Genomic DNA, 26,960 nt, shown 5'->3' on the forward strand with positions numbered 1-26,960 from the left:
ACACCTCAGCCTTTTGAACTCATTGTGAGTGACTGTGTTCCTGCATATTTTCTGCTCTTTTATATCTAAAGCAGTATACAAAAGCATACAGCAAGCCCTGAACAGCCACACCAGACATATAAATGAAAGTGTGTTTCCCTGTGTAGGCTACAATGTATGGCATCACCAATATGCAGCATATACACTCATCATAGGCATTCAATAAATCATCTGTAAACTGTCACCTCACTGCTTACTTTAAGAACGGCCACCCCATGTTTATTAAATCATTAGCCAACATTACTTTTCTGACGCTGAATTCAACATCAGCACATTATGGGAAGATTAAACTCTACAACTGTCGAAACACCAAAGGGGGTAAAACTGGTTTAACAAGCATTCAACTGGCAAGTTACAGAGAAATGAAGATAAAAATCTCAGCCTGTTACTGGCATGAAAAAAGTCAGATTTACCACGCATGATGTCAGACCATGCAGATAACGATCACACAATAGTTCTGACAAGTATTTTAGGTAGTTGTCTGATACTAATTTTATGCAAATGTTTTCTTGAATTATTCAGTCAACATAACTTGTGCATTAGGCCTCTTATAATCACATTGGAGAGTAGCATTCAGTAGCTTCCTGCTTTGCCACAGTGCAGACGCTCCTCTTGTTTGCTCTCTGCTTTGCTTTTATTTTTCCTATTTTTCCTTCTTGTCACAAACTCCTACACATTTAGTGAGGTTTCCTAACACAACTAAATCATTGCAAGGATAACTTTTGAGATCTCTGGGTTGCAATCGTCTGCTTTTTCCTATATTTCCTATACTGACATTTACACAGAGCCATGGCAGGGGACGGCTCAGACCAACAGGTGATGATTTAGATTTGAGTTTGAAGCACGACAGAACAATAAAGGATGTGGTGTCAGAGATAGATTTCTTTGTAAGAAACTATCATTTGGTGTGTTCTCATCTTGAATATGTGTCATTTAAAATGGAAATGAAGTTATCCCCATGTATCATATATATAGTGATTTGCAGACCATGTAAATACTCTCCAGATTTTCTTCATTATTTTACTGAGATGCTTTCAATTATTTGCACTGAATTTGACTGTGTAGTTATTACAGGTGATTCAAATGTACACATGGATAATGTCTGTGAGAAAAATGCCACAGGACTTTCTGCCACACTTGACACATTTGATCATTCTCAACGTGTGACAGAGCCGACCCATAATACAGGGCACACGCTAAATCTTGTCTTAACTAAAGGTGTTGACATTTCGAATGTTACTGGGCTTGATGTTACTCTATCAGATCATCTCTGTGTATTTTTTGATCTGTCAGTAACTCCCCATATTGCCATATGGATCAGCAAATGTTTAAAAAAAGATACTTTAATGAGAACACCACAACACTTTTTACGGAAGCTATTAAATTTGAATCTGCCACAATTTCAAATCATGTTGATGATCTGTAGAACTCCTGCACTTCTAAAATTGCAAATGTCATTGATGCTATTGCTCCTCTTAAGTTAAGGTGGAATAGATCAGTAATAAGCAAAAGGCAACATGGAGAAACACTCATTCTGTAAGGGTCCAGAAAAGCAGAACTAAAATCAAAGCTCCACATTCATTTTGAAATCCAGAAAGAAAATTTCGCATTTATAATCTGACCTTGTGAAGTGCAAGGCAATCATTTTTCTCTGAGATCATCAACAAAAACAGTAACAACTCATGCATGTTATTTGCTACTGCAGACAGTTTAACCAACCCTTCCAGTATCTCCACAACTAGTTTCTACCAGCAAATGTAATGAGTTTGGAGCCTTAAATAATAAAGTTAAAGACATCAGATGTGCGATTAACTCCTGAATGCCAGAGAATAAAGTTCCCTCACTGCAGTCTTCCCAAAGTAACTTGTTAGGTATGACAGAATTTAAGTCCGTCAATGACAAAACACTGAAAGAAACTGTCTCCAGCCTCAGTTCTTCCACTTGCTGCCTTGATGTTTTACCCACTAGCTTCCTTAAAACTGTGCTGAGCAGCCTGGTAAAACAACTGACTCTTAAGTTGATGCTTTGAAAACTGCAGTCATCAAACCTCCTAAAGAAGAGCAGTCTTGATGCCACTGTACTGAACAACTAGCGGCCTATTTCAAACTTACTATTTTATAGTAAAGTTATTTAAAAAGTTGTCTACTCAGTAACTTAACTTTTTGAAGCTGAACAATTGCTTTCATAACTTTCAGTCAGGTTTTCCGCCCATCACTGCACTGAGACTGCACTCGTAATCGCCGGAACACAGGCTCAGGCAAAGTCTCTATTTCAGTGCAGTTGGATTGAAGTGCTGCTTTTGACACAGTGGACCATTTTGTTACAAAGACTAGAAAACTGAGTCGGACTGTCTGGAACTGTCCTGAAATGGTTCAAGTCATATCTTCATGACAGGAAGTACTTTGTTTCGATTGGTAACTGTAAGTCAGAGCAGATGGCCGTGACATTTGGGGTCCCACAGGGATCCATCTTGGGACCCCTCTTGTTTAATCTCTGTATGCTTCCATTAGGCCAAATCATACAAAATAATAACATAGCCTACTATGTTTATGCAGATGACATGCAAATTAACATATCACTTTCACCAGGTGATTATGGACCTGTAGAATGCCTGTGTCACTGTATTGAGAAAATCAATGATTGGATGTGTCAAATTTTTCTCCAACTCAACAGAGATAAGACCGACATAATTGTCTTTGGACAACAGAAAGAAAGACAGAGTGTCAGCTCTCACCTCGAATCCCTCTCTCTTATAACTAAGAGCCACACAAGAAACTTTGGTGTTATCCTGGACTCAGATTTAAATTTCCACAGCCACATCAAATCTGTAATGTCATCTGCCTGCTACCATTTAAAAACATTGCTAGAGTGAGAGGAGCAATATCAAAGCATGACCTTTAAAGGCTTACTCACACCATTATTTCCAGTAGATTAGATTACTACAATGGTCTGTTTGTAAGACTTTTAAAACATGCAATTTCAGCTTGTTCAGAATGCTGCTGCTAGAGTCCTTACAAAAACCAGGAAATATGACATTACTGGAGTTCTCTACACTGGTCACCTGTCACTCAGAGAATTGATTTCAAAATCTTGCTGCTTGTGTATAAATCACTCTGTGGCTCAGCGCCCACATACTATATCTCTGACATGCTTGTGACACATGAACCTTCGAGGACCCTGAGGACATCTGGGGTAGGCCTACTGACCGTCCCAAGAGTCAAAACAAAACATGGCAAAGCAGCGTTTTGTTATCATGCAGCACAAACCTGGAATAACCTCCCAGATGATGTTAGACAAGCCTCGACTATGACCACTTTAAGTCAAAGATAAAAACATTCCTTTTTCACACTGCCTACTCCACCCTGTAATGACTACAATCTTACTTTTAAACTCAGTTTTAAATCATTTTAAATAATCTTTTTATCTTTGCACCTCTTGTCTGCACTTTTGCTATTTAATGATAATTTTTTAATTGTAAATCATCTAGTAAGTAAAAAAACAAACAAAAAACATGGCAGACTCCATAAAAGAGGACCCACTTTGTATGTCTATATAAACGGCTCATTTAAAGATAATAAAGACACAACAATTTTTATTTTCAGGCGATTATAGACTAATAAAAAGATAGTTATGAATCTTATATACCATTTCTGCCAATAGATGACCCTCAACCCTACACACTGGGCCTTTACTTGTATTTTAACTGTGGTTCACACAGTCTCCTGATCCTTACACATTTTCAGTGACACAGCAATAATTTGATAGTAATTAATCAGCAGTCGACTGTCTAGATCAGTTGTTCTCAAACTTTTTTCAATACTAACCCCCTTTAAAATATCTTTTCAGCCAAGGGCCCCCTGTGTCATGATGATGTTTGTTTTGGTGTTTGGTTTTGTGTTTGGGGTTGTTCTGTGTTTTCTTTTTCCCCTCCTTTCTGTTTTTTCTCCCTGGCAGTGTGTGGGCAGCTGAGGATGTGGCTGGCTGAGCAGGGCCTTCATTACGAGGCACACCTGGTGCTCATCAGTAATCACTCCTGCCATAAAAGCCTGGTCAAGACACCACTCCTGTGCCAGATTATCCCATTGCAGTCTGTCCCTGATGATTCCCTTGTTCATCACAGCGTCTTGTGACTTACGTGAGCTTCTTTGAGTTTTTGTTATTTAGAGTATGGACTGACCTGAGTTTTTCCTGTTTATAGTTTTCCAGTGTGCCTCGCCTGCAGTCTCCAGTGCTGCTATTTTTCTGGTGCCACCTCACCTGCAACGCCAGTCAGCCCTCAGCCACCATCTCCAGCCTCTTGCCTTTTTCCTTTGAGACAGTATTCTTTCAATAAACAACCCCAGATCTGTCCTTGCCTCTGTCTCTGCAATTTTGGGATCCAAACACCAAAACTTAAAAATTAACACCCTGACCATCACAAAAAATGTTTTGGAAGAAAACAAAAGCATATATATTTCAAATTAGAATCCATCACTAAATCCACAACAAAACATTTTTTTAAGACTAAGACAGCATTTATAGTTGCATTTAACTCCATCATTTTGATAAGTTGCACCAACATTTTAGTGGTATAATTAATTAAGGACTTCAGGTATGCATGACTAGTATCTTTAAATCAACATTTACCAAAGATACCACTACCCCAGTGGTAAACTGTAAACAGCCAGAAAAAGAGGTGGGTATACTGCATATAGCTGTGTATACCCTCTACACCACCACTGATTTACCCCCTGTGGTGCTCCAAAGCTCCCCAGGGTGTATGTGTATCCCCATTTGCATGGTTCTATAAAGTCAGATCTGAGAAACTAATAATTTTATTACATTTAAACAATCATTAACCATCATTTATAATCTATAAACTTCACCGATAAAGGTTTAAAGTCTCAGTGGCTTCTTTTGATATTTTCCACAGCAAGAGGGTTCCTGGTTTGGAGCCGGTTTTGGGGAGCCCTTCTGTGCAGACTTTGCATGTTCTCCCCCGTGATCAGTGTGGGTTTCCTCTGGGTACTCTGGCCTCCTCCCACAGTCCTAAGACATGCAGGTTAGGTTAATTGGTGACTCTAAATTGGCCGTAGGTGTGAATGGTTGTCTGTCTCTATGTGTCAGCCCTGTGATAGTCTGGCAACCTGTACAGGGTGAACCCCGCCTCTCGCCCAGTGTCAGCTGGGATAGGCTCCAGCACCCCTGTGACCCCCAACAGGATGAGTAGTTATGGAAAATGAATGTCAGTGCTCCAAATATTTTTTTAAACATGAGAATCTCACAGTAACTTCAGACATGTCTTTATGTGTTCCTCTGAATTAAAAGGTTACAAACCATACTTCCTATCAGTTTTCATTTAGTCTATCTTCACAGCTTCCTCATGTGATAAGAAAGAAAGGGAAGAAAAAAATGATAAACCAACAATCATTGGAATCTTTTGTATTTGCATGATTACTGCTTCTCTTTTAATAATGAGTACAGTCATCCTGGTCTTTTCAGACCTGTGTCATTGCCCCACTGAACTGTGTTCAAGTCCAAAGCTTCAGCAGAGAGGTTGTTTCTCAAAACTCAAGCTGCTGGGATGCTGTGCTATTTTAAATGTTAGTATAAGCTAGTAGATCATCACTTAAAATACATCAGTTTATATAACTGTGTTCATAGATGTCATAAAAATAAGGTGAAAGTAATAATTGTATTCATTTAGATGGTCTAAAAAACTCAGGATGAGTCAGGGTGTAGGATTTAGCAGGAAAAGCCCATCTGAACAACTTGGTTTCAGAATAAAAGCATAAAACTGAAGCTAAAAACTGAAGGCTTAAATCCCCAGTGTCAAGCCTGCAGCAAACCAGCACCGCAGTGGTCTAATCTGCAAACACTTTAAAGGCTTTGAAATGAGCTCCGTCTGTCAGGAGGGTTATGTAATTTTTGGGAGCTGAACATCATTCATGATCATTTCAAACTATACCCAGAGCACTATTGAAAAAAGGAGGACATCTTTCACTGTTTCTGGTGGGGTTTTTTAACTTATAATATGGGGTAAAAGACTAAATTTGAAAAAAAAAAAAAAAAAAAGTCTGACAGGAAGTCTCACTGTTATAGGCAATTGTGCCCCAGGTGTTTACACATTGACAAACCAGAGCAGCTGCACCCAGCAGGCTTACAGAGAGAGAGAGAGAGACTCGTACGGGACCTGCTGCTTGTAAAGTAAAGGTAGGAAACATTGAACTATTCTGTGATTTAGGTAAACAAAAGATGTAATTGTGACTTTTGATTGCTAGATTTTTTTTGCCTAATAATGTTACAATGGTTCAGTCTATACAAAGTCACTGAAAACATCAGCTTAGTTTGTTAAGGTAGTCCCTGTCACCTTATAGAGGAGATAATAGAAATGGGGGAAAAAATAAAATAAAACCGATAAAAACAACACGAGTAACAAAAAATACAGTTTTAGGGATGAAAACAAATTGTTATAACTTTAAAATGCTGGTGAGACATTGCTCCATTAAGAGGAAATCTGAAAATGACAAAATAAAGTAAAGATCACTTCTTTTCCTTGACTTGGAGTCTCAGTTGCCCAGTTTCTGGTGTACTCTGCATTGAGTGGGATTTAAGATGCACGATTACAACTGATTTAAAATAGGCTACTCCAAAATGTGAGGCTGGTTACGGACACTGGATGAAATTAGTCTGACTGATCCAGGTGGGAAGAACAGCTATCCAATCGTCTCAGTCATTAGTAACCGCAGTCAATGTAGAACGGAATGAAGAATTAAGGAGAATGTAAAGTACAGTATGGTCAGATGGTCTTTTACATCACTGTGGAGTGGAATTTACTGAATCTGGAAGAACAAGCCCAGCCAGCAGTGCTTCAAGATTTTGTTTCAGGAATGATGTCAGAATAGCAAAGCCCTCACCGGAGCCTTCAGGGTTTTCCCCGGACTGTCTAACCTTATTTGAAAATTCCGACAATATTTTTTAAAGCCAAAACTGTTGTGCCTTTTATCAGCGACTCCTCTGATTGGATACCAGGCGTGCGCACTTTACGCGCGGCACTCCAGTGTGGAGGCTACGGGGGAGTGACACAAGTAAGTAATAGCGATGAATTGACGTTAGTTAGGCAAACAAATGTGTGTTTGTCATTAAGAAGTAAATAGGACTGGACATCGAACCTCAGTATTACCTCATTTTTGAGTGCCGGTGCTTGACAGACCATTTTAGAAAGCAGAAATTCCTGTTTCATCTGCTTTACTTATCCAAAGGGGTCTAGGGCAAAATAAAGACTGCCTTAGTTGTATCGAACAGTTTCAACTGATTTCTGAAAACAACTTTAAATATTGTTTTGTTTCCATGTGTAATTTGACCCCTGGCTAGACCCTATTGGGATATTCAGAACTGTAAATGTGTGTCCATGTGGAGAGTTGGGTTGGGTTCGCTATGTCGTGCATGTGAGGACACCTCATTTGGTATTTTTATTTAGCACACATGTAAAAAATCTTCCTGGAAACTATTAAAAAAGAATGATGTAATTGCCAATACCTTGCCAGAAGTCAAAGGTTCATCTATTAAAGATGTGCTCCTCCTCAACAGCCTTTCCTTGTTTAAAAATCTGCTTGACTAAACACAAAAGTAGAATTTTAAAACATTTTTACTTAAACTTTAGCGGGCTGAAAGGTAAACTTTGATTTTTGTTTATCTAAACTCCAACTCCAAAACTCCATCTTTTTTTCCTCTTAAAAATATCTACATGGATACACAAACTTTGCTTTATGATCAGCTTTACATTTCATACTTCAAAAAATCCTGTTTGGTGAAAGAACTGATTTGTCCACAACGCGTTTCTTATCTTGTTTCCAGGGACAACAACATGTGGACTGACTAATCTGCCTGGATCCATAACAAGAGGAACTTATCTGCACATCCATAAATATAATATACAGCCATGCTGATGTTCAGAAAATCACAGCATTAAGGAATATCTAGAAAATCACCTACCAAAGCATCCATCGGACATTGTTCAACTAACTCATAAGTAATTTTAGAGACAAAACAGCTCAGTAGTGCATGTAGCCTAAAATAACGATTCAGGTAATGATTTTAGACACATAGACAGCACATAATAAATCACTGACTATATGAAAGAGCTATAAAGACCAAGTGCAGCTGGACTACATACAGAGTGCACACTGTAAAAGTGTCTTAGTTGAGGTCATCCTCTCAAACAATGAAGCGACTGAAACAAAGATGTCTGCTGCTGCTGAAGCTCACTGCTGTACTGGCATCACTATGGATGATTTCCCTGCTCAGTCACCCCAAAATAGGCTGGCACCCGACCTACATTCTCAGGTACAGCTGGTTGGAGTATGAAGATGCTGATGGCAGTCCAGAGAGCGTGTGCGACTGTTCAGCAATCCTGCAGGGAGACATGGAGGCCGTGGAGCAGGCCAAGTTACTGACCATCACGAAAGACTTCAAGAAGAGTGTTCAGATCCCCGATGAGTATTATATCCATGCAACCAAAGACTGCGGGTGTGTTCCTCTAAAGGTTTCAGCAATTGAATAACTGAAGAATATTGTTTCAATGCATTGGATATGGAAAAAAAATTGTTCAATGCTGTGTATTTACAGGAATTTCAAGTCAAGCAGGAAATACCTGACTTTTCCGTTAAGCCAGGAAGAAGAGGAATTCCCTTTGGCTTACTCCATGGTTGTGCATCATAAGGTATGCAAAGTCTAAAGCAGTGATTTAATTTTTAAACAATCAGTGATTAAAGGGTCACTCCACTGATTTAAGATATGGAGTTCAGTTTACCTCTTGCAAGGAATCTAATATTTTTGGAACCTGCCCCATACTAAGGACAAGGCATGTCACGATACCAGACATGCATTTCAGTCAGGAGAGACAGAAGAATGAAGTTAAGATAATATTTAATACAGAATATGAGTGTACAGATTAACAGATGATTCTTTGGCGCTTGGACACCAGAGGGAAATATTTTGTGATCTAGGGGCATCTGAGTGGCAGCAAGGCGGATGAATCAATTAAGACTAGGAGATGGGGGCATACTAGAACACATGCAAGCATATATACTGTCCCATCAGGTCCAGAAGAATTGCATCCCTGGTACCTATGGTACTGCAGAAAAACAAGTACCATCGCACTTTTACAATTTTGGCATCAACTTGGTACTGAAATACCAGTTCTTGTAACATCCCTACTAGACATGAAAAACTGTTATAATATTTTGGCCTCTGCTACGCTTGACCATTTCTTTAAATCTGTCTCTTTTGAGTCTCCCTGTTTTATAGAATAGCAATACTAAATTGCTGGAGTGCCCGTTTAAATTGTCCCAAAAATAGGCAAAATACATGTAACAATGAGTCTATGAAACATACACGTACACTTAATGTTTTTTTTTTCTTCATGTACTCTAGGTGCAGAACTTTGAGCGACTGCTGCGAGCCATCTACGCCCCTCAAAATATCTACTGCGTCCACATGGACAATAAATCAGAGCCTTCGGTTGTCTCTGCCATCAGAGGCATTACTTCCTGCTTCCCCAATGTCTTCATGGTCAGCGAGGCTGTGAGTGTAGTCTATGCTGCCTGGCCACGAGTGCAGGCTGATCTCAACTGTATGGCTGACCTCTATAACGCCTCAACCAGATGGAAGTACTTCATCAACCTTTGTGGCCAAGATTTCCCACTGAAAACCAACTTGGAGATAGTACGGGCGCTGCGTTCACTGAAGGGCAGTAACAGCTTGGAGTCAGAAAAAATGCCTCCAGAAAAGAAGTGGAGGGTGTCCAATGCTCACCAGATAGTTGATGGGCAAATCCAGGTAATTCTTTTGTAGATTTTTATGATGTGTCACCTGGCTATATTGATATGTTGCACTGTAACTTTATGGTTGTAACTTTTTGTTTAGATTGACTTTAACGACCATCACCATCATATTAATTCACTATTTCAACCGTCTCAGGCAGCAGGAAGGGTGAAGATGCCACCCCCCTTCAACCTGCCCATTGTGTCAGGAAATGCCTACATTGTGGTTAACCGAGGCTACATCCGAAGCGTACTGGAGGACAACCGAATACAAGCACTGATCGAGTGGGCCAAAGACACCTACAGTCCTGATGAGTTCCTCTGGGCGACCATTCAACGAATGCCTGGTGTTCCTGGATCACTGTGGCCCAACCCCAAATATGACATGACAGACGTCAACGCAATTGCACGGCTGGTGAAGTGGCAGTGGCATGAGGGTCCACTGGGTTCACTGCAGGCTGTGTATCCAGAATGTCACGGCACACATGTGCGGGCAATTTGTGTGTATGGTGCTGGAGACCTGCAGTGGATGCTTAATCAGCATCACCTCTTTGCCAATAAGTTTGACACAGACATAGATCCCATTGCTATCTACTGCTTGGAGAAGTATCTGAGACAGAAGGCACTCGCTGAGTTACATTAGGTGTGCTGGTTGTTTCTCTGGCAACAAAGAATGACTCAAAGCCAAATTTGACTGTCTTACAACTATGAGAGCTATTGGAACCATCTTTTGCTACAGGTAATTAAAAAACACGATGTTTATATTTAAAATTGTTTACATTTGGAATGTGTCGTTATGTAGGAATGACTTCAAAACAACAATGTTGTATGGCAAAAACTGCTCCTCACTTACAGTCACCATGCAGCGTGACAGAGCCTGAGCCAGGCTAGGACTGGCCATCTGACAATTCTGGCAAATGCCAGATGGGCCGGCCCACCTTGCAGGCGGAAAGGCCCCCACCTGTCATGCTGGGAAAAAAACACGGAAGGAATAAAAAAGAAAGACCTGCTGATGCTGCAAAGTGTTTCTAAGATTAGCAGCAGTGATAACAATAATAACAGTATGCCAGCAGCACCGAGTTAAGAGGAGGAAAGAGTAACATGGACAGATGAGCAGCAGTAAATTGCTACTACTGGAGTAACATTACAGGCCAGTAGCGAGTGTCTGTCCACTGTCCAAAGTTTTAAGCTGATATAAACTGTTCTACATAGACTGTGGACAAATTGCTGCTGCAAAAAGATTCTAGCAGTTGACCCTGTGCTTTTATATGGATTAATCTGTATTAATTTTGACATTACATATATAGGTGTCACTGTGATTCAGTGTTATAAAACAAAAAAGTCTGTGCAGACAGGGTACTTTTGATTATTATGCAATGAGCAATGTGTTTATTGTGGTGTATAGTATTCTTTTTGTAAAGACTGTTGAGGAGGAACACATCTTTAATGAAGTAAAACATTGGACATATTTTACAACAAATGAATACCTTGCAAGCGACAAACAAATGTATACAAATGTAAGAAAAGGCAAATAAAGGTACACATCTCAATCTGAACAGTAGGCACTATCTCAGCCCAGTCACCAGAATAAAATGTTGGTATTATACATTTCTGCAAACTACAGAGACATTGCATTTGTACGTTTTATAAATATATCAACATTTCAATAAAGATGTAATTTAGATAACATGTAAATAAGCGGCTTGCAGTGACCAAACCGGGTATTTTAAGCGGAAACACAATGTTTTCCGAACCTGAACCAGGTGTTTTTTGAGCCTAACCTAATCACACCTTACCAGAACATTGTCACAACATAGAATTTAATACTTAAAATGTAAATACACACATATGAAACATACAAATATAACGTATCTGTGGTATGTAGAAATGTACAAAATGTACGATGCCAACATTGATTCTGGCGATTGGGTTGCACTCCCCATACTTTACCTCTTTAACCATCATTCAACATTTAGAATTTCCTCATCACTCCCAACAATCTCTCTCTCTCTCTCTCTCTCTCTCTCTCTCTCTCTCTCTCTCTCATTACACAGTTATGCTTCGGGTGAGTAATCAGATCAGAGTCATCTCAAACTGTCGCAACTGAAAGCATGCAACACATTACTGCAGCTACTCATAACTACACTGGCCCTCAAAACTTAACGCACCACAACTTAAGAACACACATACAGAAACGGTAAAACGCAATCAAGGACAGAAAACGTTGCTGAAATTTGCAGCATGTTTCTGTATTCGCTTGTGTTTTCTCAGCTTGCTGCTCATACGTTGTCAAATTCATGCTGTTCTCTTCAGCTGAAAGTGTGCTGAGCTCTCAGGGTCATTGTAGATAACTGCTGTTTTGCTACCTTTATGCTATGATGTTGCAAGTTTTTTTCACAGTGACACAGTATTATTAGATGAAAGCCTTTTAAAGATTGTATGAGGTGCTGAGTGAGATGGTGACATCATGTAAAAACCCACTGTGACAGGAGCCACCTCCGCCATCGGTAACTATTCAAAAACCTCGGCTCAGCCATTCTGTTTCATGCCATTAAAACTGAACACACAGGTGCAGTACAAAGATTTTGTCATGTGTGAATCATATTATTGTAAACTGTTGACTACCTAAAATTACAGTCTAAATAGAGTGTCCCTTAACATTACAGACTATTGACAGAGCTACATTACAGTCACATCCCAATTACCAAGGCAACACAAATGTTTATGTGCGAGCAGATGGGCTGTAATACAATTTATGTTTGCATGTGTTTGGTTATTAGCTGTAAGTGTCATCAGCCTCGCCACAGCTTCAGAGAATCCCTACTTTTCATTATGAAGATGGGCTACAAAAGGTACAGCTGACAGGACAGATTAATACATGAATGTGACAAAGCCGGTTAGTAATTCCTCCACAGTGAATCACATGGGAATCAAAGTATTGTTCAAATTAAAGATTAAGTCAAAGAAAACAATCGCTACAGTATGGGGGACACAATCAAGTGCTGTGTAAGGTACAGTAATACAGGATAAAGCATCTTCCCTTCGGCACAGTGACAGTCTCTGCACTGTAAATACAGTATTATGTTCAGCACCCTCAGGTTAGTATTTTCCTCAATGAACAAGCAACTGCCTGATGTTTTGTACCACAGCATCTTCCTTTCTAACCCGTTGCTAGTTGTTGGTGTAACAACTACGTGCCGTACACATCATGCTGCAGGCTGGCTTATATTCAGATATGCTGTGGTAGAGCACAGCATAATGCAGGGAGAAGGTAGGTAGCAGCCAGGTATCTTGAAACTGTCAGACAAAGGAGCTCCCCTTCCTGTCGGCTCTGAGAGGGAGAGAAGATGAGGAAGAATTGTAGTACATCTTTGTCAGTGAGGCATTAGAATTAAACATTTACAGCAGAGGGACTGCCAATAAAAACAGTGGTCAGATCATGAACTACATACCTCCGCAAGCAATCCACAAAAAATGGGGACTTTCTGCAAACCATTGACAAGTTACATTTGTACATTATAAAGTAGTGCAGTGTTTCCCAACTGGTGGGTCACGGTCCAAAAGTGGGTTGCGGGGCCATTCTGAATGGACCGCAAGTGACTCGCAAACGTGTCAAGTTTGTAAAAAAAAAAATTCATTTTTAAGCACAGTGAATTTCCAGCACAGAGCTTTATGTTAAAGTCCCATTTCCTGCTGTAGATGGAGTGACTCCATGGACAACTATTACACAGAGAAAGCAAACTAGCTCGACGACATGGCCAAACACAAGTATGATGCTGAATATTTTAAACTGTGTGGACCTCAAACCAATGACTAAGGAGAAATCTGGACCCCGTGGCTGGACCAGGTGGGAACCACTGATGTAGTGGATATATTAAAAATTTACATTTAAACAACACTGTTGTTAACGTGGTTAGGTTTGGCACAAAAATCACTTGGTAATGGTTATGAGAAGATAATGTTTTGGCTTAAATACCGAGTTTTGGGGGCACAGTCCACGCTGGAAAAGCAGGGATGTCTCAGTAAAAAAACATTTTTCGTGGCGCTCTATCTTTGGTGGAAAAACAGCAACAGGTCGCTACAAAACACCCATGTTTGCTGGCTAAAAGCTGCTGGAAACTCAGTGATGACTAAAGAACAGTTGGTTTTGTTGTTAGTTAGTTGTTAGTCTCTAACAGTGGTTTGAAGCAGTATGGCAGGGGTATGGTCTGAGGGTCTCTCAATCATCCACCTCTAACACACAGTATAACAACAAAGTCAGCTTATATACTTACAACGTCACTTTAGAAACACTGATATGATACCAATGAAATGTGCAAATGTAACACATTCGTGGTTTACAGAAACTGACATTGCCAACATTTTCTGCTGGCAACTGTGCTGCTATAAAAGCTAAACTAGGACTGTTGCAAAGGCACATATTTTATGACTGTAACTGAAATTGGACATTAGATATGCATACTGACATTCTAACTACACGCATATTATGTTTTTCTGTTAACTACAACAGTGTAAATCAGCATTTGATCAGCACTTAGATGTAAAGAATGTATTCACTTTGGCATTTTTAAAGATGGTTTACTCTGACTGATGGGTTATCTCTGCAGCAGGTTGGATACATGATTATGTCATCATTCTACTGTCTCCATCAATTATTTTGTATTCCTTGTTCGTAAAAACAGATTTATTCACTGCAGCAGGCACCATGGCTTTGTAATAGATGTTGTTACCTGAGCCCAGCATTTAATTACTATCACAGTCTTTGTTGGTCATGGAAACATTGTCACAAGCATTGTCTCCAATGAAATGCTAGGCAGGCAGACCAGCATGAAAGAGTTCAGTCAGTCAGTCAGAACTGTTTATTGTTTCACTGCAAGTAAATTAGCAGTGAAATATCTAAAGTTGAATCCGTTGATGTAATGTAAAATATACAGTAAGCATGAGAAGATTTTCTATTGTGTTTCTCTCGCAAATGAGTGCCTGTATGTCTCATCCATGTCTTGGCTAATCAGAGCTTTATAAGTGACACCTAGGCAAGTTTAGAAGCAGTTAGCTGACTACATATAAGGCTAGTCTGGTTATTCTGTGATCAAAAGATGCAGAGCTAAAAAGAGACACACAGTTCACAGGGACTGTAACATGGCACAATACCACTTGACCAAGTTATATTAATACTAAAAAATCTGGCACAGCAGCTGATGTGTAAACTCGCTCTATTTGGGCGTTTCTTTCCTGTTCATCACAATATTCAGAAATCATTCTCTCTCTCGCTGACAGAGAAGAACGGCCCACTACTTACTTAGCTGCTGCGTCTTGCAGTTCTGTATCCAGTCTGGTTTAGCATTGGGTTGGAAGGCAGAGAGAGCAAAGGTTAGCGAGGGAGGTTAATAAGCGACAGGTGGGGACCATATAGTCAGTACACATGCAGTTGCTGGGGATTAGTAGCCTGTATCCACACTGCCACAGGAAGGTGAGTGGAAGGAAAGGAAATCAAGCATCAGTGTCTAAGGTGGGAGTTTTTCAGGATCAAAGGAGTGAGCCACAGATGCACTGCGATGCACAGGGAGCAAAAGTTTTCCAACAATAAACCAGTCAACAGAGCCAACATTTTACCCTCACACACTTTAAACACTTTTTTACAAGCACTGGGTCAAAAGGTCAGTCTCTAGTTTTCAGACTCAAGACATGAACCCTTAGAGCAATCATAAAAGTAATCATAAAAATCATAAAACATAAAATGGCATAATATTTCAATGGTATTTTCTCTTCCACAGAAAATTTCCTCACCAGAAAAAAGCAACAGTATTGGTTATTTGTTCAAATGTTTATATTTCTCGCTCTTTCTCACTCGCATCCTCTACCTGGGCTTCTGCAAGTGTAGCCTGTGGTGTAATTTAAGGTATGGGTGACAACCTACATCATCACGCATCAGAACTCAAGGGTCACATGGCTTGTGTGTCCAGGCATAGCTTGTCATGGTTAAGTCAAAGATACTCTATAACAGAAGATAAAGCATTAAAAGCTGTGCCAACGGTATGAAATAGTTCGGTTACGGTCTTCTAAGTGGGCGTGGTTGTCTCTCCCTGCATGCCCCCACCTCGTTTGGAAGTGAAGCAAACATTGTGTGGATGGATGAAATCAGATTCAGAACAATACAACACTATGTACAGTACAAATTTAATGTTAGTTTGTTATTTTGCTGCTCGTTTTTATCTGCTAGGGTGTAAGATCACATCAGTTGTTGCCATCTCACCAGAAAAAAGTCATTTCCATGTCATAATGTCTAGAAGGGTTAGGGCTTATGAAAAATGGGTCCAGTATTTTTTTTTCAGTGGCTATGGAGTGAAGGAAACGGTAATATTCTGCGCTCATGTTCATTTTTCCCATTGGAATGAATGGACTCAGGACCACCGCTAGTCTCCTAAAGGGGCATGGACCTGGCAGAGGTGAAACCCATGAGACACAGATACAGGAAATGGATCTAAAGTGGGAGGTCTCCGTTTGTCAATGGTCTCCAGTTAAGTTAGCCTACTGCTTAATGCTGTTGTGTGAAGCTGGTGCTGAATATAGTCCTCAACGTACTTGCAAGAGTTGTCTTTTAAAAAACCTAACATGACAACCCACATGTTCTATTTTAAAACTATTTTGTTTACCAACCCTGTCACAGGCCCTTGCCCAGCCCGGTTCACTGGGAATCTTCCCGCTGAGCCTATTTCCCACTCTCTCCTGAATGAACAGTGATATTAACCAATTTACAGCAACAGCCACATCACTGAATGAGACAAGTAAGGAAAAATCAATATCTGGCTCATTTCATCTTAGACAGGGAGACAGCCAAAGGTCAGTCAAAGGTTAGTCCCAGCATGAGGAAATTCAAAACAGCGTTGAAGGATTTTTCGGGGAGACTTACACACAACCAACTGATCAACACAGGCAGGTTAGGTGATTTACCTCATGCATGCAAATTTGTGTAAACCCCTCTCCTCGTCATACCTTGGGGCAAAGTGAGAGATTTTTTTAGTCCACAAGCATCCGCTGTAAACAAACAATGCTACTGTCTAAGACAGACTTGACAAACAAGTTTTAGTTGGCAATTAGTTGGCAATTTTAAACTGGTAAAGCTGGAATGGAGGAGGAGAGGCAAAGCAGTTCATTTGTTCACATGGTCCCTCTGTACAGACTATGATGGCAGGCTGTCACCAAAAACAGATAAAAGGACATGGTCTCCTGGTGGACTGCCATTAAGTGGTGTTGTAAGCTTTCAAAATAATCAGATATTTGCACACAAGGGGAAAAGGTGTTGTTGTTTTCACCTCATGTTTCCACATGTGACCAGTAGATTCATATGGTACACAAAAATCCAGGTTGACTCACTTTACAATGCTGGGTGGAATGTGGACGTACTCCATTGGGATGATTTCTCCAAGCTCCTGCAGACTGTTCACATACTTGATCTTACTGCTAAACTTGGAGCTGTAGAAAACAGAAATCATAAAGAAATCATTGTCTCAGTAACGTGCGTGACAGTTGGCTCCTGAATTTCCAGTGTAATCAAACTCTCATCTTGGACACAGTTAAGGTCACAATGGGTGTTCGACTTGTGGTGGTGTTAAGTGATAATAGATCCTGAATTGTGTATCCTGTACCCTGGGAACTGTGATACTGTTGTGGAATTACTTTAGATCATGTACTGGTGGTGTGGCTATAGATACTGGTAAAGTTAAGAGTGCAATGTGTGAATTTTCTGTAATTAAAACCTGCGATGTGCATCCTGTCCTGTATTGTTCTGCAGTTGAGATTGTTCTCTGAATGTGAAGTTACAAACCTTATGAAAGGTCTGGTGATTCCCAGCAAAGTCCGTATGAACCAGGAAGGATGGACAATGAAGAACATCTTAAGGTTTTTCTTCAGTCTGTGGGACGAGAGAAAAAGTGGTATAAACAGATTAGTAGAAGCTATATTAAAAACTATAACTTACTTACTTATTCAGAAAGGCATACTATACATTCATTCATTTTTCATAACCGCTTATCCTGTTGGGGGTCGCAGTTTGCTGGAGCCTATCCCAGCTGACACTGGGCAAGAGGCGGGGTACACCTTGGACAGGTCACCAGACTATCACAGGGCTGACACATAGAGTCAGGCAACCATTCACACTCACATTCACACCTACGGACAATTTAGAGTCACCATTTAACCTGCATGTCTTTGGACTGTGGGAGGAAGCTGGAGTACCCGGAGAAAACCCTCCTCACAGAAGGGCTCCCACACCCTAGGTTCAAACCAGGAAACGTCACACCCGTTCCACCCATGGTCACCTCTTTCCTGCTTGATTTGTCACACAGACCTAATTTTGAGGCTGTTACTACCTCTGTTCCTGGATCAGACGCGAGACAACTCTGCCCCCCCTTTCCACAATCGCACCTTATATACTGAACTATGAGGTGGCATAACGGCGCAACATTCCTGCCTTGAACAGGTAGTGTAAAAGTGATGGAAGTGATAAAAGGATGACTGTTGAGTCTCATTTCCAGGTTGATAAATACAGATCCTCTCAGTAAAGTCCAACAGCCAACCTAAGCATCGGTATTTAAGACCTAGGAGTGAGACTGCCAACAATTATCATTCTCCAGAATTGCATACTGCACCTTTAACCATTCCTGCTGGCAGATATAAAGCACATGGTATTTCAGAGTGAAGCTGTTCAGCTTTAGAAGATAAAAACAGCATGAGTAGTATTTGAAGATTAACAAAGTACCATGGCCATGGTGTGTACTTTCTGTTAACAATCCCATAGTGAAATGTGTTGCATTTTATAGATGTGTCAAATCTATCACAGTTGACTCAGAATGACTTAGAAGTGTCATGCAGAGATGTAATTTTACTGCTCACTGTGGAGTGAACGACTGTCTCTGGACTTTAATGGCAGTTGACATCCAAAAAGCTGCATTACCGCCACCTACTGGATGTAAACCTAACTCTCCACTTGCACTATATAAAATAATAATAATACTCCTATGTCATCCACTTCCCACTCTGTTATACATTTCCTATTTTCCCGGCGTTTGGGAGAGCAAAAATGTTTCTATAAAAAGCTGCTGTGCATCTTCTCCAGAAACTCTTACAACATCCAAAAATCTCCTCGTTGCATCAGATTTTCTTCCTACTCCAGCCGTACACTAAATTAGCACTGCCACGGAGGCCAGAAACTGCACTTGATCCGCACAAATCAATATTCCTCATGCTTCCTGACTGACTTGTCCTCCTTAGCTTCCTCTCTCTCACACCATATCTTGCCTTACCTACTTCCTCACACTTATGTCTGGTCTTTGTTGTGGCTCTGATTATTCCTGTCTTCCTCTCGTTGGACAGTTAATCTCCCATGCTGCACAATCGCCTTTGCAAAGAAACACTCTGGTTCTCTCTCTCCTTCACATTCATTGTCCCCACATTTACCACATCTCAGAATCACTCCTACACACAAACAGACCATGTCCAAATTTTCAACAATTCTTACATCCACCTTACTGGTTACAATATGTGGTCCGTTAACACCCTATCCAGCAAGTGCTCTAAACCAAAGTAAAGCATGACGGACTTCGTCTCAAACTTTTCTTGAGTTACTTTGTCAAACCTCTTCATTGTGAAGCTTTCTGTCACGCCCGTACACTCTTCTCTTGCACACACTGTGTGTGTGAGACTCCGTCAACAACACCTTTTATTGGGGCATTCGTGTTCAATGTGAAACAAATCAATGAATACACATCCATCCCACCTCTCAAAAATTTGATTTCTGAGGCTTTTTCCATCTGCCTCTTTGACATGCACTCCATGTCTATCAACCCAAATCATTTGACATTGACTAGTTTAACTTCTCCTTCTTGATTCATCTCCCCACAGTGTGCTTCCCTAACAAAGCTACACACCTGCCCCCTCGATCAAGCCCTGAACCTTTATTCCCATCATGCCTTCCTCTCTCTCCTGTTTAGCAACAGCCATGAGCTCTTCAACAGGAAGTGATCTGATCTTATAATCAGTGACATCATTACAGCCAAAAGGCACAACTGAGTTCATCCCACATTTGTTGTTGAGCATTAGAAAAACATGTTTATGTTAATCCCAGTCAGATAGTTAGTAGAATTTATGATAGGTACACCCCCTGCTGGCATACTGGCATAAAACATGGGCTGAGTTACAGTTATTTCTTGCATCACAATAAAAAAAAAAAACTAATAAAACAAACAAATCAGTCATAAAATCTCTAGGTATTGATGAAAGTTTGGCTGAGTATGTGTGATTTTATTCATATAAACTATTTTATTCATATGAATAAAACCTATACTCTGATATCAAGCGAGTAATCTTTCTAAAGCCTCTCTTTTCTATGAGCACTGTCATAAGAGGTGTTGCAAAGGGAGACATGATTTATTATTTACTTTCCCTGTTTACAGTTTGTTTTTTAATCAAATAAATGTATATGAAATTCTCCATTACAGTCTGCTTTAGACAACAGTGTTATATCCTGTCATTTAATCTCAATATATGTGTGATAGTGTATTTATCTCTAATAATCATAACAGTGTTTCATTATTCTCTGTAGTGTTTTTTTAATTATATGTTTGAAGTCAAAGGTTAATAAGCTTTTGGTAATAAAAGAACCGTGGAGAGAGTTAAATTGTTTGGTGGAGGAGCATGAATGTTTGTGTGTGTTAAACATTACAGTAAAACTATACTGTACTATATACTATAATATTATACATTGCAGTTTCTGTGCACTGTTTGTGTGAATATTACCTTCTATCTATCATTTGGTAGCACTTTTTCATCCAGGTGAAGCCGGGCATCCTCCGGCGTGGTGTGGCGCCATTCAAGTAAACAATCATGTAATCTTCTGCCACCATTAGCTCCAAGGTACTGATTACATACCTGCACAGACACCAGAAAATACTGTGTATGTGTATGATGACTGTAAAAACAGCAACACAAGCAATATTCTCATTAATTCAGTGGTATTCTATACACATATATATGTGTTTATTTAATTGTGCAGTTTTGTGGTGTGGGCTGTTTTTCATGGTTTGATTAGGCCCCTTAGTTCAGATTAAGGAAGTTTTAATGCAGCACATCATGATATTTTCTAAGGAGTTATATCGTAGGCAACTGCTCAAGTTTCTTGAAGACGTTTCAACTCTCATCCAAGAGGCTCTTTCAGTGCTAAAGGACTGGTGCAGAGTCGCAGGCTTTAAACTCTGTGTGAACCCTTACAGAGTCGTTGAAGTCATGTCTGAGCCTTGAGTTTCAGAGTTGTTAAGATCATATGTGATTCGTTGACCCACCTGGCCATCATGTGTATCGTTAGGGTTAGGTGGGACCAGGTGTGTATGGGTGTTAAGTCGTCTGGGGAGGGATCCTGAGACTGCACTGTAGGTGGGTGATAAGAGGTGTCGTAGGCCACCTCCACTGTTTAACGATGGTCCTTCCACTTTTTTATTACATGCCTTTTTTAAATGATCTGGTTTCTCTGGCCAAGATGTGAACATTGCTGTCCTTGAAAGAAAGACATTCTCTCTGTCAGGGACATCTCTGTAAGGGTTTCAAGCCTGCAACTCTGCACCAGTCTGTTAGAACTGAAGAAGCCTCTTGGATGAGAGGTGAAACGTCTTCAAGAAACTCAGGCAAGTCCAGCTGCCTACGATATAGGACTTATGATTGCCATGACCTGAATGACTGAGAATCTTCATCGACATCATTATATTTCATATAAAGAGTTGCTGCCAACTTTGTGGCAACAGTTTAGGGAAGGCCCTTTCCTCTTTCAACAGGACAATGCTTACATGTACAAATAATATCCATAAAGAAATGGTTTGGGAGGAACTTGACTGACTTGACATCAACCACATTTGACATGTTTGGGATAAATTGGAAAACGGACTTTGAGCCTACAATATTGCTCACAGCCTTGTCAGAAGAGTGAAGAGATTTAATTCAGCCCATGGTTTTGGAATGAGATGTAAACTATCACAAATAGGCGTAACGTTCAGGTTTTTTAACATGTCCACAGGATTTTTGGATGATGTAGTGCAGCTGTACTCACAGAAAAAGATTTTCCATTACATAATTGTAGTTGTCACAGTCACTGTCAGGTAGAAAGCATGCTGCAAACACGATGATGGCATTCTGTTCAGCGTAATAACCTGGAATCATAAAACATAAACGTAAAAAGAAACTCACTGTGGGTCTCATTTACAGTACATATGCACAAACCTTTTCTTTTATCATGCAGGAAACAAAAACATTTGGAACAATTGAACATTTCTCAAAAACAGGGAGGGCATCAGTAGAGATCAAATGATCAAAAGCTATGAAACATACAGCAGAAACAGCTAGGTATGGATTTTAAGCATTTGTATTTGCGTACCTCCGTGGGAAACAACTCTTTTGTACGGCTCAATGCACTTCATATCAATGCGATGCTCCTGCTCTCCGATCACCACACTCCTCCACAGCCTGTTTTCTCGGCTCTCCTCAGCTGCTCTGTGTCCTGCGATAGATTCACTTGATGCTGCTGCTGCACCCAGGTGAGACTCTTCTCCTGTTTGTGACATAAAGATGACTTTTACAAGACAATATAAAAACAAATTAATATTTTTACTCTGGTTTTTTTTTGACAATATAAAATGTGTGATTGCATGTCTGTCTGTATGTCTGTGCACATTTAGACATGTTTGCATTGTATCTTCAGGTGTGTATGGGTCTGACCGTGTCGGTTGAACTCCAGTGAGTCGGCCTCGTCAGGTGTGTCCAGCTCGTCTATGTTGACATCAAGATCATCACCAGTATCCAAGGCCTCATCTTCTGTGTCCAGGGCATCTTCTGAGAGAAGAGACCCTTCACTGCGGTCCAGTGAGACATTCATGGGTGGAGCTGTCAGCTTTCTCCTTTGATTGGACCCGCCTGACAGATCTGCAGAGGAGGGCGGATCTGGTAAAAGAGAGATGGTTCATTTTCAAGTTTTCATTTGGTTATTTACTGTAAGATTCCCCTCATATGACTGTCTTTGAAGAGGCATTCATCTTATTGCTATAGAGTAAGGTGCATTTACATTAAAGTTATGGACCCTTCTTCTCCTCCCTCTCCTAAAATCATGATAATTCTTTCCTTTAGACTGCTAAAATATAAATCAAAACATTTAGAACAGTTTCCTAAACCTCAACAAAACATTACACATTGATATAAAACTTATACTTTTCATTTGCACTAAAATACCAAAAGACTTTAACTAACAGTAGCAAAATAAGTTTAGTTTATCTTGCTGTTTATTTACCTTCTCTGTTATCCATCTCCTCAGCAGCCTCCTCACTGGAGGCCGTCTTCATCATCATCCCTGCTGCACCGTCTCCCTGTTGGGAGTGTCTGCTCAGAGGCACAGATAGACAATAATGATCCACAACATAAATTATCATGGCTATCACCACTGCTATCAAAGGCACAGCTACGCAAAGTATTGGGACAAACAAGCCAAAGACAATCATCTACAAAAGGACAATAAATCTAACTTTTCCCATGACATTGAATGAGGAAGAGTTTTCAGAACTGTTCATTTGACTTTGGACAAAAAAGATTACAGAAGCAGACAGAGGGAAAGCGACTCACTGCTTCATTCCCAGGCTGCACGTGTGGGCTGTGGAAACAATACTGTGCAGTGTTGCTACCTCCCCCCAACCACAGCCCCACTACCAGAGTCTGATTAACATAAGGCCCGCTAACAATAGGGAGGAGCAGCACAGAGAAACCAGCACACATGATTATAGAAACAAAGACTCAAACACACACTTTTCTTTCTCTTTTTCAAATCCTCTGTCCAAATACACCTACCTTCCCCTCACGGTGTCTTCTCCCAGCATGAGAGACTGAACCACTCTAGCCACAATCAAGTCACATGATGTCACACTTGATTATGAAAAGGTCTGCTGTGTATGCACCCTAACACACACACACACACACACACACACACACACACACACACAGTAAAACACAGGGGAGGGTCGTGCATCCCAAAGAGGGGGCAGGCCATCTGAATTACAAAGTGGGACAAAGCAAGTACAATGATGCAACTGCTAATGAGGAACAATTAAACTGTAGTATACTTACACACATACGCCCACTCATGCACATACGTATACATGTACACACACTGAATACTGATTCAAGAACATGACTTTGATTTTTGATTGAGAAAAAATGCATCTTGGGTGAGAGGTAAGGTGCAAAACAGAAGCAAGTCCCTGCTATGGGCCCTGTATTTCCCATCATACAACTCAGTAGCATAATTTGTTAGGCCCTGCTTGACTGAGAAATGCTTGTGTCTCCAACTCCCCACACATTGGAGTGTGGCTTTTGTCCCCCGTCTCCTCCACTGGAAACCACTGTATGTTAGGAAGGGATCTTTAAATGGCCAGAGTGGACAGGAGAAACAATTACAGCTCAAAAACTTCTTAAAATGTGTATATGGGCATGTGAGTATCGTTTTGGGACAGACTTTAAAACATGTGAACCTATCCTTTCTGATGGTGGTGCGTATCAGAAAACAACATAGCCACATTTCCGTACATATTTCAATCTGTGCTGTTCCTGCTTCTCTGATCTTTCTTTGCACCTAAATGTATATTCTATAATATTACGCACTAACAAATCAAATGCCTTCACAGCTGCTTGATATGGCTGTAGCTGCTTTGGTATACAGAAAATAAAAGATACCTGAAGGATCAATTGCAATTTTAAAATGGTCTGTGCTGCCTCTATGTGGTAAAAGACAGTAGTGCAGCTCTTGGTCTTTGGAAAACCCATGAAAATCCACTGTTATCTCTCTCTGTCAACACACAATGGACATAATCCCTATAACCATGATAATAATCTTGTAAATTCTCATTTTTCTAAATTAAAGAGATTATTAAGTTATCGATTCAGAAAAATTGAGCAGTTTTTTCCCCAATTGAATGTATTATCCGTCTGTATGATTTTGATTTTTTTTAGAAAGATCAATACAAGAAAACCTCTATCCGAAAATACATTATCTTGCTAAGGTTAAATTGCAAAGTGGGTGGGCCTTTACCTGATACCAGTAGGAGAGAGAGAAAGGATCCAGAATGTGTCACACTCTAAATATCTAGGAATTACTATTGATTCACAGCTGACTTTTAAGAAACATGAAGCAGTGTAACACTGTAAAATTCAATCTAAGGAACTCTAGGTATATAAAAAACCAGCTCCCCTTAGATGCAGCAAAAATATACATGCATTCAATGATTTTTCCCCCCAGATTTCATACTTTATTACAAGCAGGTCACAAGCTGGGGAAAACAACACTTAGCCCACTGCAAATACTTTACACACAAATACTCAAGGCACTGGACAAAAACCATTGTGTTATCACCACCGTAACATCATTCAAAGGCTTAATCTACTGACCTCTGACAGCTTTGTGTGCCTTGCTGATGCTCGTCTAGTGTGCAAAGTGATTAATGATCTGGCTGCTCCTCCATTAAAAGAGTTCATACAACTGCGCTCATACAATGGGAGGGCATCTCGGACGACCACCAGAGGCGACTGTGCAGTACAGCACAGATCTACTGAGTTTGGTGGATTAGTCTTCTCTGTTAGAGCTACAAACTCAGCACCAAGTGAGATAAGACAGTGCAACAGCTTTGTTGGTTTTAAATGTAAGATGAAATCATGGCTAACACCTGTTGAACTCACTGAGCGGCACATTTCAGTCTGTATAAGTGAAAGCTCACCTTGAGGAAAGGAAGTGGACGTATCCCTCCGGCACATACCGTGCATGATCTTCTCTCTCAGGCTGGACATGTGATTGGTAAAATTGCTGTCCGTCATACTGGTAATGGCCGTGGTCTGATTCATACTGCCCCTGGTCATCAGTGTGATACTGAGAGCACTGAAGTTCAGAGTTGGAGTCATCTCCATACTGGCGTTCAGCTATATACGTGAACCTGGGACTTTGATCATCCAATCTGTACTCAGCATTGCCTCCAGCATCATAATAGCTCTCAGCCTGCTCAGATCCGTACTGTAGAGCGGTGGTATCACTTGTAAACTCAGCATAGACATCTGTGGTGTTTTGCTGGCTGTTGGGTTTAGTAGCTACACAGGCTGCGTGGGCGCTCTGGTGTTCAGTTCTTTGGTCAATGTGGTGGTAGTTGTAGCCATGTTGGGTTTGATCCTGAGTTAGATTCTCACTTCCTGTCCACTGGTATGCAGCGTTCTCGCTGGTTGGCTGGGAGGAAAACTGTGATGTAACATCTTGGTGTCTTCTTTTAGGGGAATAGAGGGTTGGGGATCACAGCGGAGAGAAGGAGAAATTTAGAAAGAATTGTAAATACAAATATTTGCAGTGAGCCTCATTCATTTGCCTCTGGTATTTTGTATGGTCTATGTATTCTTGAAATACTAAAATTTTGGGTGGTTTACTTAAAGCAGCATATCAATCACACATTCAAACTGTCCAGTATGCTGTCGTTAGGACAACTTAGTAGATGTCACATTGTGACATTTCTGTTCTTCAGCTTGTTCAATAGACTGATGAAGTTTAAATAACGGAGTGACGCCTGTGAGCTAGTTCAGGCAGTCAACTTGAGCTGCACTGATTCATACACACACAACATACATCACCCTCCATATATCATCTACAAAACACACCCTCCCAATTTGGCGGTCTATTTAAGATGCAAAATCTTCCCAGCTCTCTCTTTGCCTTGTCAATGCTGCTGCTTCTCTGCATCGTTACTGCTACTTGCTCTTTTAGTCCCACCTCCACCCCAGCATCCACTCACAGGCTCAGCTAAAGGGGGAAAATTCTTAATCATCACTCCTCAATATCTCATGTAAATACAGTGGTGTGAAAAAGTGTTTGCCCCCTTCCTGATTTCTTACTTTTTTGCATGTTTTCCGCACTTAAATGTTTCAGATCATCAAACAAATTTAAACATTAGTCAAAGATAACACAAGTAAACACAAAATGCAGTTTTTAAATGAAGGGTTTTATTAATGAGGAAGAAAAAAATCCAAAGCTACATGGCCCTGTGTGAAAAAGTGTTTGCCCCC

At 40.4% G+C, this 26,960-nt stretch overlaps 2 protein-coding genes across 7 annotated transcripts in view; one reads left to right on the forward strand and one right to left on the reverse strand.

Annotated features, from left to right (window-relative positions):
* The first annotated feature begins 6,116 nt into the window (after positions 1–6,116).
* On the forward strand, positions 6,117–10,613 carry LOC126394575 (beta-1,3-galactosyl-O-glycosyl-glycoprotein beta-1,6-N-acetylglucosaminyltransferase-like). 2 transcript variants are annotated; one of them, XM_050051479.1, is made up of 6 exons: positions 6,117–6,231; positions 7,028–7,106; positions 7,876–8,547; positions 8,647–8,740; positions 9,454–9,858; positions 10,000–10,613. In XM_050051479.1, exons 3-6 carry the CDS (start codon positions 8,243–8,245, stop codon positions 10,483–10,485), a joined length of 1,290 nt encoding a protein of 429 aa, XP_049907436.1. In that variant the 5' UTR covers positions 6,117–6,231; positions 7,028–7,106; positions 7,876–8,242; the 3' UTR covers positions 10,486–10,613. The 2 variants fall into 2 exon arrangements, with proteins under 2 accessions (XP_049907436.1, XP_049907437.1); XM_050051480.1 differs by lacking the exon at positions 7,028–7,106 and having other exon boundaries at positions 6,134–6,231.
* Positions 10,614–12,163: 1,550 nt separating this feature from the next.
* LOC126394574 (protein prune homolog 2-like) overlaps positions 12,164–26,960 on the reverse strand; it is a 19,997-nt gene continuing 5,200 nt past the window's right edge. Inside the window, exons 2-12 of one of the 5 annotated variants that reach the window (XM_050051474.1) lie at positions 25,637–26,170; positions 23,167–23,255; positions 22,602–22,823; positions 22,261–22,434; positions 21,937–22,036; positions 20,637–20,768; positions 17,668–17,754; positions 17,217–17,315; positions 16,794–16,835; positions 15,142–15,174; positions 12,164–13,173 (exon numbers count right to left, since the gene is read on the reverse strand). In XM_050051474.1, the coding sequence (XP_049907431.1) occupies positions 13,143–13,173; positions 15,142–15,174; positions 16,794–16,835; positions 17,217–17,315; positions 17,668–17,754; positions 20,637–20,768; positions 21,937–22,036; positions 22,261–22,434; positions 22,602–22,823; positions 23,167–23,255; positions 25,637–26,170 (1,543 nt within the window). In that variant the 3' untranslated portion in view covers positions 12,164–13,142. Of the gene's footprint in view, positions 13,174–15,141; positions 15,175–16,793; positions 16,836–17,216; positions 17,316–17,667; positions 17,755–20,636; positions 20,769–21,936; positions 22,037–22,260; positions 22,435–22,601; positions 22,824–23,166; positions 23,256–23,495; positions 23,552–23,717; positions 23,851–25,636; positions 26,171–26,960 lie in introns of those variants that run through there. The other 4 variants (XM_050051477.1, XM_050051478.1, XM_050051475.1 and 1 more) reach the window with 4 other exon arrangements.

Source organism: Epinephelus moara, chromosome 8, assembly GCF_006386435.1.
Source record: "Epinephelus moara isolate mb chromosome 8, YSFRI_EMoa_1.0, whole genome shotgun sequence".
Lineage (NCBI taxonomy): Eukaryota > Metazoa > Chordata > Actinopteri > Perciformes > Serranidae > Epinephelus > Epinephelus moara.

Bases quoted from the DNA above. Each gene is read 5' to 3' on its own strand.
- LOC126394575 (XM_050051479.1), top strand. From the start codon at position 8,243: ATGAAGCGACTGAAACAAAGATGTCTGCTGCTGCTGAAGCTCACTGCT. The intron at 8,741-9,453 runs GTATGCAAAGTC...CATGTACTCTAG, and splicing joins CCATGGTTGTGCATCATAAG to GTGCAGAACTTTGAGCGACT. The intron at 9,859-9,999 runs GTAATTCTTTTG...CAACCGTCTCAG, and splicing joins TAGTTGATGGGCAAATCCAG to GCAGCAGGAAGGGTGAAGAT.